Source organism: Lissotriton vulgaris, chromosome 3_1 (genome assembly GCF_964263255.1).
Source record: "Lissotriton vulgaris chromosome 3_1, aLisVul1.2, whole genome shotgun sequence".
Classification (NCBI taxonomy): Eukaryota; Metazoa; Chordata; class Amphibia; order Caudata; family Salamandridae; genus Lissotriton; species Lissotriton vulgaris.
Window position 1 is genome coordinate 1620739158 of NC_141689.1, and position 20481 is coordinate 1620759638.

At 41.2% G+C, this 20481-nt stretch overlaps 1 protein-coding gene across 2 annotated transcripts in view; it reads left to right on the forward strand.

The window, feature by feature from the left end:
* Window positions 1-20481, forward strand: part of SVEP1 (sushi, von Willebrand factor type A, EGF and pentraxin domain containing 1) — a 1018759-nt gene that overhangs the window by 956915 nt on the left and 41363 nt on the right. For both annotated transcript variants that reach the window (XM_086962106.1, XM_086962105.1), the window contains 3 exons: window positions 2416-2511; window positions 3256-3351; window positions 8969-9062. In XM_086962106.1, coding sequence (XP_086818232.1) covers window positions 2416-2511; window positions 3256-3351; window positions 8969-9062 — 286 coding nt within the window. The remainder of the gene's footprint in view (window positions 1-2415; window positions 2512-3255; window positions 3352-8968; window positions 9063-20481) is intronic.

Consider the following 20481-nt stretch of genomic DNA (forward strand, 5'->3'; position numbering starts at 1 on the left):
GGCTCCCAAATCTGCTCTCTACAGCCAACGCGTGTTTCGTCGCGTTTGCGGTGTTGTCCCGCAACTTTCTCCAGGCTGTATAGGTATAAACATACAAAACACCTATGTATTCATTGCATAATGTAAGCAATATGAAAGAGCAATGTATATGTCATTCAATATGATAACCAAGAAATTGCACAAGGTGACCCACCAGTACATCAAAAACAGAATGTACACTGATTTTGCTCCTAGCATGAGACACGATTTCCTCATATAAAAGAGGTAGGCTATAACCAAAAATTGATGGTGAGAGAAAAACACTTATAATAAAAAATTGCATCTTACTAACCACAGTGCAACCTTATTGCCCGACTGTGAGATGTTGCTCCCAGCATGAGACATGATTTCCTCATATAAAAGAAGTAGGCTATAACCAAAAATTGATGGAGAGAGAAAAACACTTATAATAAAAAATTGCATCTTACTAACCATAGTGCATGCAACCTTATTGCCGGACTGTGAGGTGCACAAAAGTAAAATTCCAAATTTGCTACCACGGTCGAACTTCACACTTGACATCGGTACCCAGTATGGTTACAGATCAATGTATAAAGACCCACACATCTCCATGTACTCATAACACCGAATAAAGTGAAAAAAGTGAAAAACGTGAGTCACCGTTAATCAGAAAAAGAACCATGCGAACATACTCAAATACCTATATACTCCAAGTAGTAATTCCCTGTAACGAGAAAGATAGGACACAGCTAAGTAAATCAAAGCGTAACCTCCACTTAACATATCTAGCCTATATGTCTGGCTTTTGCTACAAATTCTTAACACCTACTTGATTTGTGGTGATAATTCCGGACCACAAAGGGTTTCTGTTATAAGCGTCATATCCAAATTGTAATCATGTATTGTTCTCTGTGTCCCAATATAGTTCGGTATTGAGATTTCTGTAAAAGTCATATAAACTTCATTATCTCTCTATCCTCCATAGGCCACAGAATCGTAACAACTCTTATTGCCACGAGAGATGTATTATGTGAATTCATAAGCAGTGCATGATATAGATGCAAGTTATAGTTAATTTATTAAACTGTAACTGGTGAATTTCAGTGCTTTTTTAAAAAAAACATTAGTTCTTATCTGAATTGAGCACCTAATTAATGTCACTTTATCTTTTTTTCAGTGAATTTCAAAGTTCTTTTTTAAACACAAGCTAAGATCCTATTACCATACCTCTCTATAGAGGCACTTTACCATTTTTTTTTTGTGAATATCCGCGGTTATTTTCATATTTCCTATTCAGCCAACTCCCTGCTGAGCATGTCTTTCGTCTAGGCTCTGCTCCCAACTTCTCATGAGCTGTCAATCAAGCTTGCACAGTCCTGCAGTACAATGGAGAGGAAGCTTGTGCGGCGACTCCCCTGTGAGTACCGCAGTACATCATGGGAGGGAAGTGCTGGGTCCTTTGGAAATACTGCGGCACCCGCTGCACAAAATCTATTTTTTTATATTTTCGTTCCATGGCAGAGGGCCTTCATCTCTCCCCCGTATCCCCCAACAAGTGCTATATGTTCAGGGTATCCCTATCTTGCCCTCTAATAGCTTACTTCTTACTTCAAGACACGGGGACCAGGTCCCCGAGTCCTGTTACTGTGGCCCTAACATTTAACTCCAGGTGGGAACCAACCAAACAGATATCTTAGTACAGTTCCTGCAAAATGTAATAATAAACTTAATTCTAAAAATAAATTAAACATTTGAAATTGTATTAAAAAATATTAACAGTTTAAATTATGTCAACCTATAGCATATAACAACACTTAATCTATATTAACTTAAGATAAAATAGTTTAGTGGGGTAGGCACATTGCTTTTTAGTTAGTTATTGTCTAATCATTATCTTTTATACATTAAATGAATATACTTACATAAATTATCTAACACATATTTAATTAGATCAACTATGTGTTGTCACAAATAAATATTATTGATTGATTGATTGATTTATTGATTGATTGATTGATTGGCATTGCAATATTTTTACAATTTTTTTAAAGAGTGATAATGTTTAATACGTTTGCCTATGACTTCCTCCCTTACTAGCTCTGCCACTGTGGCAGAAATGTCCACGGATGAGAGCAAAAGTAACTGCACTCATGAATAATGCAGTAGGAGGGATTAGAGAATATATGTAAGTCTACGCCTATGTGTAAATCCACATTAGGAAATGATAAATAGCAAACAAATGTGGATTGACACCTAGGTATAGTTGTAAATATGTGCATGCATAAACGTACACATGTATATTTACCTTTGTGATTAGTCCCCCCAATATGTGCTGCTTTTAAGATGTGATTTCATATTTCAGCACATTGTTCTCAATCCTTGTCTACTCAAATCCATATTCATGTTTTTTTTTAGCTGTGTGCAGGTTTCCATGTCAAAATGGAGGAGTCTGTGAAAGGCCCAATGCATGTTCCTGCTTAGACGGGTGGATGGGACGTCTCTGTGAAGAACGTGCGTACTTTCATCTAAACAATATTACTATTTGTTGTGTACATATTTATTAGGAAGTTTAATGGAGTGCTGTGTGTGTTTTTTCTGTTACTTAAGCACCCTAAATGCTGTAGCAGATACAGAATTGCTTCACAGGTACAGTATTTTTAAAGGATTTGTTAAGGTTCCCGTTAATACACCTGGGAAATCTGTTAGAAGGTAGAAGTAGGCTATCTTTACAAATATCTTCAGGACAGGGTGTCCTTGTGATCACAATGGAGAGATCAATGCGTTCAAATAAATAATTCTTTCTTTTTTTATAAACCCCTCACTCAACAACCTGGTTGGTGACATGCTTCATCATCGGGGTCCACCTGAGTGACCAAGTAAGCATGACACCAACCAGGGTGGTGAGTGAGGGGTTAATAAAAAAAGAAAGAATTCTTTTGATGTTTGGGCAATTGATGCTTAAGCCATGGTAACTTTTTTCCACGATAGATACCCAGCCAAATATGCTTCCTTTTTCCCATATGATTGTAAAGATACTGGCAAATTAATTTTGGGATTTGTTTGGGGCAAAAAGAATTATGGGTCTGTTGGCTTGAATGTGTTTTCCTTCCGAGTACGGAAATAGGAGCCGTTTGGTATGAACAACTAGCAAACAAATAAATGATATCATTAACCCCCCCCCCCCCAAATCATGAACATGATATATTATGGCAATAATGTAAAATATGTTTCTTTCTTGTGTTTTTGAACTCCTAGCCATCTGTATCCTTCCTTGTTTGAATGGAGGACGCTGCATAGCACCATATTCTTGTGCCTGCCCAGCAGGATGGACTGGCTCACGCTGTCATACACGTAAGGATATCCAGTGTTGACCTTAAATGAAAATTGCAGTGGCCCAATTGTGTATGTTAATTCCCTAAAATAATGGCTCTAGGCCTTCACAAATACAGCCATTGAGTGCAGTATAGGTGGTAGAACATGAAAACATACCTGAAATATTTCTAAAAACGATGTACATCAGTTTTAAAACGACATCAGTAGTATTAATGAGCAGCCACAATCACTTCCTCACTCACACTAACAATCTTGTGGTACAAGAATATTGATGACAGAATATCAAGGGACAAAATATCTAAAAGTGAGTACCTAAAGGGTAGTATAGATTTACTATTTCAAACTCCAATTCTACACACCTTAAAGATATATCTACCACATAGGTACATATATGTGTAGTTAAGTATAGAAAACCTTCACTTACTTACATGTCAATATCTGTTTTCAATATTTGGCTCTCAATATTCTGTGCTACCAATATTGTGGGTTCAATATTCAGGGTGCACTGCACACTAATAGATGTTGTGTTTTGCAAACTCACGCTCAATATGTTTTGTTACTTATTATATAGCACAATTTCTCAATAGTCTCCTTTTATCAAACCAATACATACTTTATCACATTACATTTTTCCCCCTTTGACTTTCTATATTTCACCTCTTTAATGCCAGGGGGCTGATGCCAACCCACCTCTGTGACTCCAATGGGATTTGCTTTGTTCTGGCTCAGTAGGAGAAAGAGGCACAGCAGTAGTGGGGCAGAAATGCAGCAGAAGAAGGGGGCTGTATTTAAGTTCTGCAGATGTGGACCTTTGAGACTGTACTTAGAAAAGACAATTCAACACAGCCACAGTGAAAACCATGAGCACTAACATTTCCCGCATATTCACCTTATATCTCCCAAAAAGAGCTAAAATGACTTACTTTGCTCCTGAAAACCTACCACTCTCCCCCTCCCTCACCCCTCGCACAATGTTATTAGAATCTGATCGTACAACACAAGAACCACAGGGGATCTACCAGCTGAATATTAGAGCTGCACTGTCAAAAACCGAGTCCACAGGATCTCAAAGTGTATATATCACATAGACAGTATATGTGTGAAGACAAAAGAAAAAAGAGTGAACTCTACATGCATAGAAGAGACCGATACATCATAGGGTATTCATAAATGGCTAACCAGTCCAAAACAATTGATATAGGGTTGTTTAGGACTGGTTAGCCATTGTGATGGCGAGAAATGTCGCTAACAGACATTTCACATGTCAGCAAGCTGCTCGCTAACCTGCGTAGCAATAAGAAAAGTAGCACTAACCGCGGTTATCGCTACTTTCCTTATGCCTGCTTTCAGTCTGACTTGTAATGGCTAAGTCTGCCCTGCCCTATCATCAAGCTATCGCCAAACGTTGTGAGATTATCGCTGGATTTCCAGCGATAATCGCACATTTGGCAGCTTGCGCATGGAATTTTATCGCTTTGGAGATAAGCGGTGCTGCTAGCATGCTCTCTCAGCTATAAAATTCTGCGTTGGCCAGCGATAATTATCCTCGTGCTAAGCGCACTTTGCGATAATTATCGCCGGCCCTTGCTGATATGCCCCATGGTCTTGTGTTGTATCCTCTTAAGTGTGCCTGACTCTAGTCAAGTACATGGTCCAGTACCAAAAGAGTAGAAGTATCACTTTCAAATTTGAGTCAAATTCTGTGAAGAAGCACCCAGGAGTCCCAGGCGGTTGTAGAGGCACCAGTGAAGGATTGCTTTATGGTTAATGTTTTTAATTTGGCTATTGAAATCTGAAGGGTTTTCAGACTTTTAAGACTTTCAAATAACCAGAACTATGGAAACATAGATAACATACAATAGCACCATGTGAGGAATTTAATAACATGGTGACAATGCTGACCTGACAAGGTGACCAATAGCACTTGGTTTCTTTAACTGAAAATTTTAGGGTGCTGCATAAATTCTTCAAGTTATTTGACTCAATGATCCAAACTTGACTCAAAAGCTTAAAAATCGGCATTCACCCACTCACTCTGTGGTAGAATAAAGTGAAGGCATTAATGGCTTAAAAATGGTTAACCTGCACTGCAAACCGAAAACGTGTTTGCCCACTGCTGAACTACTCCTCATGGTAAATAGAAAGGGTTGATGCCACTACATATTACAGCGTGCCTTTTTAAAATAAATATATAGTAGTATTGCATAGTTCTCAGCCCTTTTCCATCTATGGGCAATTTCTGAAGGTTTCTTAGCACAGCTTAAAACAAATAGAGATTAGCCCTTCAAAGGACTAAGGGAACTGCGTTAAAATAACCAAAAGAAATCTCTTATTCCTCATGAGCTAGTCAAATTATTCTTATGGAACACCGCTATTACTCTTTAGGCATAGATGCATCAAGGTAAAATCCGCTCGCAAAGGGGCAGATTCTGAGAATCTGCCCCTTTGCGACCGGTATTTTTGCATTTGGGATGCATCATCCCAAATGCAAAAATCGCAAATTAAGAAATCACAAAATTGCGATTACTTGCATTTAAGAAATCTCAAATTGAGATTACTTAAATGCAATGCATTAAAGTTTAAAAAATACAGATTTCGGTAATAGGGTTCGCAAATTACCATGAAGTTCAACTTCATGGTCATTTGCAAAAACTTTGAAAAATGCACTAAAGTGCATTTTTCAAAGTTTCATGTGCACAGATCAATTTCAGGGGTGCAACAGGGTGTCCTTTGGACACCCCTGCACCCTTGAAATCGCATTCTCAATTTGCGATTCGCTAATTGCGATTCGCAAATTGAGAATGTCTTCCCATTCATTCCTATGGGCCTCTAGGCCCATAGGAATGAATGGGGAGGTATTCCTTAAGTGCGAGTCGCAATTAAGGAATTTTAAGAAATCGCTATTTTTTTAGTGATTTCTTCATGCATTGCATTTTGCTATTCCTTAATAACGAATCGTTATTTTTCGCTATTAAGGAATAGCAAAATGGGTTCTTGATGGATCTGGGGGCTAGTCACACTCATGCATACATACTCAAAACACATAGAAATCTGTTTTTTGGAAAAGATGTTTCCTCCTTCATTAAAAAAACGTTTCTTTTATATTCATGTAACATTAAAAAACAATAGTTGATATTCATACACAGGATCAAAGAATCTATATCAATATTTTGAATATTTCATTTATTTCATGAATCAATCTTCTAATAAGATGTAAAACAAATTCATCTTTAGAAAAAAGAAGGCCTCCTTTATGAATCCTATTCTCGATTATATTTGACAATCACAATATTCATACACTGATTTTATCTGTGAATCTCTGATTGATCAAAAAAAATATTTATTCAAAATATTGATATTGATTCTGAGATCCAGTGTATAAATATCAACTATTGTTTTTTAATGTTACAAAAGTTTCTTAGCACAGCTGACTTTTGTGTCTTGTCACTGCGAATCAAACTGAAATGCACGCAAAATTATTTTCACGATCTGGAAAAGGTCTGTTACAGATCATTTGTTTTTCGGATATTTAGCAAATACCCTAAAATCAGTAAATACCTTGGGACGAAGCTCTGTTTAGCAAGCAACATGAAACAAACCAAAGTTTGTCCGTTGTGATTAGAGTGAGCAAATTGATGTCATTTGTTTCACGGAAACTGTGAAAACCATACAAAAATACTCATGTTTAGTTGGAAAGCTACTTTCAAAGGAAACAATGGACTTTCCTAAGTATTTCTTATTGTAATTGCATTTATGTAGCACTTACTACCCTTGAAGAGGTGTTAAAGTGCTTTGTGTCGGGTAGCACGCTGCTCCGTAACCCAAGATTAGTGATTACTCCACTAGTGTTTACTGTTAGTTATTGGGATTAGTCTTGTATACTCAAGCAACCATTCCATGCAGTCATTACAGTTTCTAGATTCCTTTTAGTGGACTAAATTGATGGGGGTTAGTTGTGATCATTAGTGGGGAGTATGTGAGCTCAAACACATGGCTGGGGAGATTAATGGTAGAGTTAGAGGAGATTAGGTATTGTCAGGTTGCATAGGTATTACTTTCAGAGGAAGGAGGAGAGATTGTGAAATTATAAATGAGTTGCGGGCAACTTGCCGAAATACTATGCAAGTGTCATTTATGTTGAGTTACTCAGAATGACAGATAAGCGAAGTGTGTTCATGCATAAAAATACACAATATTTAATGGTATGTGATGCTGCAAGAAAAAGCTAAGCTACAACTGTACCCTTATGCAGATTGTTCATAAGTTACTGAGCCAACTGACACTCATGAGTGAAATCTACTCAAGTGCATAAACATAGGAAATTCAAGAAACTTTATGTGCTACAAGCAGGTCAGTTATTTGGGAACGCTTTGAAACTATGCACCGACAGTGACATCTTTAATTCGCTTTAACTCTGACTGCCAATGCACAGTAAAGATTGTAGTGACTCTTTTCAGGCTGTGAATTCCAGCCAGACAGCCACACAGAAAGTTTCCACCAAGTAGACCCAAGACTTGTCTCATCACGATACCAAAGTTTTCCTATATGGATAATGCTTTTCACAATTTTATAATCTTTTCAGACCCATGTTCCTCTACCTGTCAGCTATGAGATTTCACAGGGATCAATACTGAGAATCATAAGGACAAACTAGGAGTGAGCTGAGAGCACCTAGAGAACATGAAATGTATCATCCTAACTACCTACCCCTACCCTATCACCCCACTACCATTACTAAATATGGCCATATAGGAAGGATGGGAAAAATACATTGTGCCACCAGATTTTTGTACTGGCCCTAATTATCCCACAAATCTCTACTGTAGTCTGTTCAACGCACAGGACTGCTGCTACCGCCCACTCAAACCAATTGCATCATGAAGGAGTGGTAACAGTGCTTCTCTTGTATGTCCTCTCACTCTCCCTAATGCCATTCAAGTAAAAGTTCCACCTCCTAATAGGCATGATGCCCTCACACAAATCTGTGCAGACCTGGAGCAGAAGTTCATTCGCACATTTATGGTGTATCTGTATAACCAAAAAAAGGTTTCTTAACTCCTTTGGTTGTATATCCATGTAGACCATCTTTGTGTTACATGGAAGCATCTTCACTGGATGTATGACGGTACAACGTGTACCGTTACAACGCGTCCCTTTACGACGCAGTTTTAACAACGCAAGTTGTTACAACGACTTGCGTTGGGGGGGGCGCTGATAGTGAATAGTTTAATTTACTATTCCAACACCAGTCCCCATGGATAGTAGGGAAGGTGTTGGATGGTAAATTAAACTATCCCCTATCCTAGAGCGCCTTCCAGTGAAAGTCGTTGTAACGACTTTCGTTGTTAAAGCTGGGTCGTAACGGTACTGCGTTGTACCAGTTACGTTGTAAAGGATGTTTCTCTCTTCACTGAGATTAAAAATGGAATTCAAGGGTATTATTCAACTATGACAGTGAATATATGGAAGGTTTTGTTACAGAGTGTTAAATAGATACAATGTTTTTTATCCAGCCACATTTGTGAGACAAACAGATATTGCATCATACTGACATAACAGTAGAACAGGAGAGGAAGGAAGAGTTTCTACAAATATTTTCTCATTAAATTCCTAATCTGTTATTATTTTCTTACAGCTGTTTGCCACTCTACATGCTTAAATGGTGGAAAATGCATAAGGCCCAATCGATGTCACTGTCCACCTGCATGGAGTGGGCCTGACTGTTCAAGGTAAGGCTTTATATATCAGATCACAAATATATATATTCTGCCGAGAAAATGATATTGTTCTTAGCTATGATGTAGTACAACACTTATACAAAAAATAAAGCTTAGTGACGAAAGTGTAAGAACTCTACTATTAGCTCCTTACTCATTACGAATGGACCAGTACAGAGAAACAAATCAAAGAGATTCTAAGCCGTTCCCACTGGCTGCATGCAAAGTAAAGGTTGTTGTCATTCTTTTTACTATCACATCCACTGTCAGTGTAAATAAAATAGTATGTCTAAACTACATAGCTATGAGCTTAGGCTCAACTCAGAAAAAACAGAGGTGTTGATTTTTAATTTAAAAAAACCCTCCTCCACTGCGTTGGTGGCCATCTGAGTTGAACCCCCCCCAAAACCTGTGGAATCTTGGGTTCCGGTTTGACAATGAGCTATCCTGAAAATCCCAAATATACCAGGTCTCCTCTGCCTGTTTTGGTAAATTGCACATGCTCCGTAAAATCCTTCCCTTTCTCCCTCTGGATTCTCCTTAGAACATTATTCATGCCCTGATCACCTCACATCTCGACTATGTAAATAGTCTTTATGCAGGGGCACCAGCTTACCTGATCAGACGCTTGCAGATCATTCAAAAGTCAGCTGCTAGGCTAATTTGCAACATCTCATATCGCCTTTCGATATCACCCCACTAGAAGAAGCTCCAATGGCTTCCAGTGATCAAATGTATTCAGTTCAAGTCTCTTGTCTTGGCTTTTAGAGTGTTTTAGGTTCATGGTCTAGCTTGTCTTAGAGCTCGACTCAAGCACTCTCAGTCTAACCGTACCCTTAGATTGAATCATCTTCGCCTCTTGACGACTTCCCGTTTCGGCTTGTGCAGAATGGGTGGCAGAACTTTTGCAGGGATTACTGCCAAAACTTGGAATAGCCTGCCACTTTCCCTGCGTATGGCCGATTCTGAAACCATTTTCCGACGTGTACTGAAGACCTGGCTGTTTTCCAACCCTTAGCCCCCTACTGGTACTTGCATCTGCCGCCTGTCTTGGGCGCCGGGACACCCCCGGGGGTAGCTGTGTGCTTTATAAGTTTCTAAAATAAATGAATAAATAACTAATAGGCTATGTTGCGGGTCAGAATTTGTGTTAGTACCTCCAAACATAAAACATCAGTTAACTTTGGTAAAAGAAAGGGCATGTTTTCTGAATAATTATAGGATATCATGGATGTAGAGAAAAGGAAGGAAAATTAGCTTGTGGCAGTATATATATATCATTCTAATTTGCGGGTACCCTATTTCTAGATGAAAGCCATTTGAGAATCATCAGAAGAGGAGTGGTCATATTTGCCCCTACCAGTGTCTAACCTGGAAGGTGCATGATTATTTGTCTTCAGAGGGACCAGGTATAGTTTAGGAACTCTTACAACTGGGCAGTTGGTAATATTCAATCAAAATAAGATAAGGGATTGTATAATTTATTGAAATCAACTCTGGGTAAATACGAGGTAGTTTAAAAATGTCCCTGGCATTTGACAGCTTTCTGCAGACGTTGGTGTGGATGGCCCCAACAGAGACAGATAAGTGTATAGTCCGTTAAAGAAGGGAAGGGCAAGCTCCCTACCCTCCTACCTTTCCTGTGGAATTACTTTACTTTATTTGGTAAGGTAGAGGGAAGAGAGAGCCAATAAGGGTTTCTCTTGCTTCATCCACAGGCTGTGGATCAAAGCATTATAATGTTCATGGCAGTAGGACTATAATAAACTCAGGTAAAATTTCCATTATTCGGGCACAATCTAACATAATATTGGTAATTTTGATTTACAATTACTACGTGAAATTCCACTATTATGCCACATTGTGTAATTATGTGCCATTCACAACAAAATGTCAGCACGAGCACACAGGAACACCACAAACAATCATAAAGCAAATTGCTGGTGTTTGTGACTTTTGTGTTTTTCTGCGCGATGTTTAGCATGAATTGCATCCTGGCATCCAAAATGGACACCATGGCAATACAGCTCAAAATATTGAATTTGCATTGCTCATAATTATGTGTAATTTTTCAGAATTTTCATGTCGTTACGCAAAAGCTAAAGCAATTAGGAGGATTTCCTACACTGTACATGCATTTTTACCCCACTGATACTAGCCTGAACGTAATTGGTAGTCACAGATATGATGTTTTTAAGGCAAATGAATCTGCTTTATGAAATGAAGTCTGGGGCTCAACGCTAAAGAAGTTCACATTCTTAAAAGTTGTGATCCCTCTCCAAGAGGCACCCTTCCTTCTTATAGTGGACAAGTGCTTTTGGATTACAAGGCATCATAAAAAACTGAGTAAGTGTTATTAGGATTAGCATTACTGAAAACGTATATATTGAAATATATATATATAATCCATACTACTGGAGGATCGCCTGATATTTAAAAAAAAATGTGATAATATTTTTTATTTAGAAAATGAGATCATACATAGAGCAATGCAAATAAATAAATCTTAGTAAAAAGAGAACAAACATTTTAAGTTCAATATTTTATTTCCCTGTATATGCATTCTTTAGTACTGTTGAAAGCTTTTTAAAAAGAAAGAATAACTTTACAAATGCGTACATTTAGATACTCATTTCCAGTGGGGAGAAAGTTCAAGTGGTGTGGTAAGTGAATTTACTAGTCAAAAAGAATTACAAATCTTGCTGAAAAACTCATTATTAGGAGTTTTGCCTTCTGTAAGCAGGCGATGTCTCTTGGAGACATACTGGTGAAAAACCTTCCAAAATTAGCAGGGAAAGATTGATTCTCAATATGACTCCCGAAATATATGGAGTATTTGGAATATTCCCCTTTCCTGTAATTACCCATACCCCTGGTATCGGTAATTCTGTTATGTATTTTATGAATATACCCTTAGTCTACAGGTTTATATCCTCTACCCATATGACACAAGGACCTAGTTCAATGTGCTATATATGAGAATGACAAATCTAGTTTACTGCAGGCCCACAATCTGCCCTGTCTTACTGGGGAAAGGTGCTTTCTGGTGAAGAAATAGTCCCCTTCTTTTGAGGGATGCAGTGATAATTGGGAAACTCACCATTTGTGCTTAGAATGTCACACTCAAGCATCTGTACTAATAATGACAAAATGTATATTGAACAACATTTATTACAGTAGCCTGCTACTTAATACATGCATTATGACCACAAAACTTATAAAATATTTTAATATTATTATCAGGTTTACTGGAAATGTGAAAACGACAAAAATTTCTACCATGTTTCTCAGGAATATGTTTTCTAAATCCTACCCCCCCCCTCTTTTTTGTTTAAATCTTTTTATTAGGGTTTTACATTTCCAAAAAATCCCTTGTGGGACATAAACAGGTCACATATCAATCAGCATATATGCAAACATTACGTAACAATTGCAACCATGGTTCGATAACAACTGATTGGCTTCAGTCTTTTGAGTGTGGCAGTTGTGTAACATGTCCCCTGAATCCGTCAGTGGGCTATCACGTCGCAGGATGCCATGGCTGACTGTGCCTGATCCCTCGGGTGATATGATTATGGGGCCGGGTGGAACTGCTACCCCTCCGTCAGTGTACTACCCTACTTGATGTGTGCAAGCGTCAACGTTTATGTAACTGCGTCGGACTTCAACCTGCTGACTAAAAACTGAACTGGTAACTACGGGAGGGGATACCTCCCGAGGAAATGAGAAGAAGGGGGGAGGAGGGGGGGAAGCAAACTAACCCTGCATAACTGAACACTGCGGGTCTGTGTGTTTATCAGACTCTTAGCTGGAGCTAGGAGGAGGGAATGACTGTTCTCAATAAAATCATGCACTCTGGCAGTGCAGTTCAGCTGAATATGATTTCTGTTCCAAGTGTCAAACCTCAGTCAAAGAGGGACCATAAATAGCAGTCTGGAATCTGGCTTCTTTCTGTATAACCTGTGTGAGGATCTGGGTGTATTATGTGGCTGTTTTGGGTCTAGTCAGACTTCTTTGAAAACCTTAAGCTCAACCCTGGGTATCTGTGGATCTGAGCAGCAAGACTTAGCAAAGGAACAATTTGTAAAGCATTTAACAGCACCGAACAAAGAAATAGGAGTTACACAAGAAAGAGACACAATCTCCAAAATCCTCTCTACCTTAAAACCAAATAACCACTTCAATGACCCACTACCTTCTAACTGCCTCGCTGCCGCCACCCAATCCATCGTTCTTTGCTGGACTGCAATTATCAACGCCTCTCTCCATCAGGGATTGATCCCGGACCCTTTGAAAGCCGGCCAAGTCCTCCCTATTTTGAAAAAACATTCACTTGATCCAGCCTCCCCTGACAATTTCAGACCTATCTCTAATATCCTGCTATTAGCCAAAGTATTGGAGAAGTGTGTACAAAAGCAACTAAGTCAACACATCAACAACTTCCATCTACTTGATGAATACCAATCTGGATTCAGACCAGGGCACAGCACTGAACCTACTATGCTCTACATCGTGGACGATGCCCTCCAAGCCCTAGACCAAGGCAAAACCTGCCTTCTAATCCTCCTTGACCTATCCTCCGCTTTTGATACGGTCAACCATAAAAAACTACTCGAACACCTCAAATTCAGGATGGGTCTGGATGGGGTGGTCCTAGAATGGTTCAGATCCTTCCTCCACAACCGCTCTCAGAGATTTCTCATTAACGGCAACCAATCAGCTCCCCCCCCCGGTCACGGTCAGAGTCCCCCAAGGTTCAACCCTGTTCCCCACCCTCTTTAATCTTTACTTAGAGCCACTCACCGAAGTTCTCCGTACCGCCAACTTCTCCTACCATATGACAATACCCAAATATAAATCAATATCTCTTCACTCAAGGAGATCCTCTCCCTGAATGAGACCCTCAAACTGACTGTCCAATGGCTCCAATTGCTAGCCAATATCAAACTCAAACTTAATGCAAACAAAACTGAATTTCTCCAAATCTCCCATTCAAAAGCCAACCCGGAGATTCAGATGTGGATCAAGGCCATCAAAGCCCTGAGCTGCCCGCCGACCATTGTGAACTCTACCAAATCCCTGGGCATAATCCTCGACTGTAACCTGAACATGCAAGACCACAGTAACTCGATGGCTAAAGCAGCCAGATTCCACCTGAGCTACCTTTGGAAGCTGAAACCTTTCTTCGATGCTCCTAACTTAAAAATGGCAGTTCAAGCACTAGTCATCTCTAGACTGGAGCATGGCTGTTCCACCCTTACAGGATTACCCAAGATCTCCTTAGCACCTCTAAAAAGCCTTCCTCAACGGGCCCGCCAGACTACTCACAGGCACCAGGAAATTCGACCACATCTCGCCACACAGGAAAACGCTGAACTGGCTCCCTCTAGAGCTGAAACTGGCATGCATTATATACAAGGCTCTAGACACAAACTCCCCTGCTTATATGGCACAGAACCTAGTGGTATCTGGAGGAAGCAGGAAATCCTGGTCCGCTAGAAACCTCTTTCTCCAACCTGCCTTTTTTTCAGAAAAAAAGAACCTACAATAGGACGTTCACCGGAGCAGCACCAAGAATTTGGAATTCTCTCCCACCTACCATCAGAAGAATCCCTTCTCTAGCACGTTTCAAAAAGGAGGCAAAAACCTTCCTCATGAGTAAATTCCTTGTCTAAGGACTGCCCTCAACCACCACACTGTGCCTGACGAATATGAGCCTATCACTTTTTCCCAGATCACCAACTCTCCATGCCAACAATATATGGGACCTTTGTTGTTACTGACTCTAAATGTGATTGTAACCATACACCTGTATCCCCTTCTTCCCTATGTTCTCAGCACCTCGGCCCCTCGCCATCCTTTTTTTAAATTTTGTATATTTCTACACTTTAAACCTTTTGTTTGTTCAACACTGTATACCGTGTAAAGCTCTCTGATACCTTCAGGGGTCAAGTTTTGCACTCTAAAAAACACAAAAATAAATAAATAAATAAATAATAAATTACAAATTATAAAATATAGAGCATATATAGAGCCCTTGATGACCCTAATCCACCGGAGAGTTCTGTTTATATGAATTTTTAAAGCATTTAAAAACTTTGAAATCAACCGCTAACAAACATTGGCAAGTCAAAACTTTGTAAACTTTTGTAGAGTTTTTAACACTGAGTTCAGCAACTCTGACCCGGGCTGGATGACCAAATCCAAAAGGATAGAGGTCAAGGTGGCCTCAAAGGAATCTTTGGACAGTTACCTTGGCACCAGAGCATTTTAAGAGCGAGATCCAAACTTTACAGGACAACTCCTATTGACTGTTATGGAGTGGTTCTGATGCTGATGGATGCAGGCTTAAAGATGCTCAATGGAAGCTCCAGATGCTGTGCGGTCTACAGGAATGAAGTCCGGTTGAGTCCTTGGTCCAGAGGTGAGTGTGGGCCACAAATCTCGGGGTCCCACCAAGTCCTCAATGTAAGGGTCAAAGGGCTGCCAATGCAGACCTTTCATTCTTGCAACACATCGGTCACAGTACAAATATTTGGTGGGGGCTAGTGTACCTTGGGGTGGACAAATCTGGTCACAACCAGCACCCACGGGTCCAGCAGACTCAGGTGCAATTTTTGCCTATCTCCAAATTGTCCATCAAAGTGCCCAGCGTCGGGTAGCTGCAAAACAGCTGCAGTGGCTACTGGGGACGCAGTTTGGCCTGTTCCAGTTTTAATGTCCCCATTGCAGTTCTGGGGGGCATCCATCTGACCCTTTGAGTCTCTGCTTTGGATTGGGGCTGGGAATCAAGTTTTCCCTGAGTCAGGCACACAGAACAAGGTCCAAACTCTGCTAGCTCAAAGTGCAGGAGGTGCAGTCACTACGGCATTTCAGCCTTTTCTTGTGCGCTTCCAACAAGTGCAAAGTGGTATTCTTCTCGTTCTTGTTCCAAATCCAGAGATTACTCACTTCTCGGGTGCCAGTGGGGCTCATTATATTCCAGTAAAGTGCCCCAAGGGGACAATGAATTCACTAGGCAATGGGCTAGTAGGTCCCCTCCTTCCTGATGACACAGTTCCGGTGATGTGTGGCATCTGGCTATCCCACAGTGCAACTAGCATGCAGCGGAGGTTTGTCCTCTATGGAGAAGGAGCATTGCCCCACCTGCCAGCAGCTGCACAAATGAAAAATAAAACGATAATAAACCCTTATGTATTATCGTTTTACTTTTTCTCTTGGAGCCATGGCTTGGGGGCGTGCCAGGATGATGACAGGCTGTAAGGGGAGTGTTGGGCACTGCTGTTCAGTCTGCATGATGGTCTGGCTGGCTGGATGGCCCAGGGCGGCCATACCGTCATGCACACTGTAGCTTTTTCCAACCTCTGCTGCATTGCTGGGTTGGAGAGAGCAAGTACAAACTCGCAGTCTAACTGGGAGCGCAAATCATCAGCGCTCAATCCTGATGCTGCTTTCAGCAGCATGAAAGCAGCATAAGGATTGGCCGCCTTGCACTCTGGGACCCTGTGCTTGCAAAAGAGAGGGGTGCGATGCGGCAGGTAAGTGTTTTATTATTATTTTTTAAACATTTGTCTCATCGTCCTTCTCCACCCTATCCCCTCTATCCCCCACCCTGCCACTCTGTAAACGCACTGGCAGCTACTACTTAAATGCCACAACAAAATGGCTGAAGTCTTTCTTGAGCGTAACCATGGGCTGCCCACTCACAGAAAACTGGTTTTCCCTTCCTAGCCCTAACTCTATGTTATCCATGGAAAACTAAAGGCTTCTTGCATTTGAGTGTTTTCACAGCGGCCGTTCAAAGGTGGCATCACCTGCAATTTGGGCTAACACCCTTTGCAGCCCATCCTGTGGGGAGGGGCCCCACTAACAGTGCGAAAACAGCCTTTGTTCCTGGGAGTCGTTCACATGTCTCTCCAGGTGAGCAGAACTCTGACTCAGACCTAGTGCCTCTGCAAATTCACTGTGCCAGCTGGGTCAAGGAATGGCACCTTTTGCAAAAGTGACCAGCATCAAATTGGACAAAAGTGAGTTGCATTTAATGTCCCCTTTAATTTGATACTGTTAGAACTGGGGTCACCAATTCTGACATGGTAGCTTGGCTTGAGGCAGGTAGGCACCCGAAGGCAATGCAGCACATACTTGCACTGAGACAGTAACTCGCACGCAATAGAATGAAACCAGACCAGGTTGTTTTAGAAACCAAGACTCTTTATCTCATTTTTAGTTCAAGCGGGTAACTCTCCTTACGTTTTAAGTTAACGTAGGCAACATCTCTAGGCATCAATTAAAACAGGTAACACTTCTGCTATTCAGGGACATCATAGGCAACACTTCTTGTAAGCAGGGTCATCAATGTACCACTTTAGGGGCATGCATCTAACATCAACACATTTCCTATGCATGGGGAACTTTCAAGTAGCGGTTCTTAGGCCTAGGTATCAGAGAAGTAACATGCACAAAATTTCCTACGCAAACATTATTGAATATAACATCCCTTCTGCACCTTTCTGTTAAGGCACACTTTGGGGCATGAATACGGCATCAGATATTTTTTTGATATTTATGGGTATTTATAGAGCGAGGACGTTCGCTCCCAGGGGTGCATCTTGGCGCTGAGCTTGCGTGCGGTACATAAATGAAAGATGGAATATGATGAAGATATGGAACTAGATGGCTGCCAGTACGGAGGTGTCTGGTTGTTGGTACACCCATGTCTTAAGGAGTTTTCTGAAAAGGCTCTTCTTTTCGATTAGTCTAAGGTTGGCTGGTAGGTTGTTCCATGCCTTGGCTGCCAGGACAGTGAAGGTTTTCCCACCCTTGGTTTTGTATTTAAATCTGGGAATCGTGATGAGATTTGTCCCAGAGGATCTAAGGCATCTCGAGGGATTGTAACGCGTAAAGCGATTAGCGAGGTAATTAGGCCCTGTGTTTTGCATGGATTTGAAAACAGTGAGAAGCAATTTAAAAAGGATTCTTTTATGCAATGGTAGCCAGTGCAGAGATTTTAGTGCAGCTGAAGCTGATGACCTTCTGGGGAGTTTTAAGACCAGTCTCGCAGCAGCATGTTGTATGCTCTGCAGCTTTCTGAGGGTGGACTTTTTCACTCTAGCCATTAATCCGTTGCAGTAATCAAGTCGGGAGAGTATTAAAGCTACCGCGACTGATTTTCTAGCTGCAATGGGGAGGAAATCAAAAAAAAATTTCAAAGATTTAATAAGTCCAAAACAGCGACCAGCAGTGATCCTGACATGGTCGTCGAAAGAGAGGAGTGAATCGAATTGCACGTCAAGGTTCCGTGCTGATGGTACTGCACTAGGGGGGGCCTCCAATCCCATGGGCCACCAGTCTTTCGGACAGAAAGATAGATCTTTACCCAGCGGTATGATTTCTGACTTGGCACTATTGCATCTTAGATGGTTCTTATTCAGCCATTTGAATACATCAGAGAGGCAGTTTTGAAAACGTAGATCTGCATCCGACCACTTTTTGTCGATGGTGACGACAAGTTGTGTGTCGTCGGCATATGACGTGACGAGGATCCCATGTGATTCTATCACAGCGAGGAGGGGCGCCATATAGATGTTAAAAAAGAGAGGACTTATTATGGACCCCTGGGGCACTCCTGATGTGATGGATTTTTCACTGGATAGAAAGGGACCCAGGGACACAGTCTGGGATGTATTGGAAAGGAAAGATGTAATCCATGCCAAGACTGTGCCTGTCACGCCGATCTCTCGCATTCTGTTGATTAGTATGACATGCGAGATAGTGTCGAACGCTGCTGTAAGGTCAAGCAGGATGAGGACAGCTTGCCTACCCTCATCCTGCAAAAACTTGATGGAGTCAGCTAGTTCGATCAAGGCTGTTTCAGTGGAGTGGCCGGAGCGAAAACCCGACTGTTGAGGATGCAGGATGTTGTGGGCCTCTATAAATGTTTTTAGCTCATCATGTACTAACCGTTCCGTGATTTTACTAAGGACGGGTAGTAGCGAGATAGGGCGCATGTTGGTAAGATCCGTAGGCGATTTGTTCTGCTTCTTCATCAGGGGCTTAACAATGGCCTTCTTCCAGTCGTTCGGCACTAGCCCGGAATCGAGGGATTCATTAATAATGATATTAATGTGGGGGTTTACTGCGTCGATCAAGTGATGCAAAATGATAGGAGGACAGGAGTCAGTGGGGGCTCCTGATTTGCATGCCAGAATTGCCTTGCTTGTTTGTTGAAAGGAAACAGGTTTAAAACTGGAAAGCGGGGGGGTGGTTGTCAGTTACCTCTGAGGAATTGGACGGAGGAAGAGGAAAGTCTTTCTGGATGTTAACGATTTTATCTACGAAGAAGTCTGCGATTTGATTACACAGGCTCCCTGAAGGTGGGATTTCGGGCATGAGGGCTTTAGGATGGGTGAAAGACTTGACTATTGTGAAGACAGTTTTTTGGTTTTGCTGGGCTTCATTTATGACCTTAGTAAAATATTCCTTTTTTGCCGTTTTCATGTTGGCAAAATATAGTTTCCTCTGTTTGACATACAGTGCTCTTGCAGCCTCGTCATACATTTTCCTCCACTGTCTTTCTAATCTTCGACAGAGAAGATGACTATCAGATAACGTCTGAGTGAACCAGGGAGCGTTAGGCTTTCTCTTAAAACATTTTGCATGAGGGCTTTTAGATTCTGTATTATCCGAAACAATTTGGTCCATCCAAGTGTGGAAATTGCGAGAATCAACTACAACATCTCCAGTGACTTTTGGGGATTGAGGTAGAGGTTGAGAAACCTGCATAATGCGTTCCGTCACCTTCTTCCAGTTAACTGTGAAGGAGGTGTGGGACCGCTTCGTGCTGGATAAGGAAGGGGCTGGTAACACAATATCAAACGGGATAAAACAGTGATCAGTCCAGATTTGAGGTATCGGGAGGGACGTGGTCAAGGTTGTGAGATTAGAGCAGATGCCGTCAAGAGTATGTCCAGCGCGGTGAGTAGCAGCGGTGACACGTTGGGATAGTCCAAAGATGTTTAAAGAGTGTTGAAAGGAAGTGGTGTGGGGGTCAACCTGAGATTACAAATGTAGGTTCATGTCACCTAATAGTGTGAAGTTGGGGTACTGTAGCATAAGTGCTCCAAGAACCTCATCTAGAGAGTCTAGGAAAGGAGTGGCATTTCCAGGAGGGCGGTAAAAGAGTCCCCCCGAAAAGGAGGTGGAAGCGTTGATTTTAATTGAAAAACCTATGCCCTCGCTGTCTTTAAGGTGGCCTAAATCAAAAGTATGGCAGGTAAAGGCTTTCTTAATGACAAGTGCTACTCCGCCACCACGTCCAATGGGTCTGTCTCGCCTAAAGATGGTAAAATCTGAAGGGAGGGCAGTGGCCAAATCAGGGTTGGATGAATCATTGAGCCAGGTTTCAGTGATGAAAAGAGCATCTAACTCATGG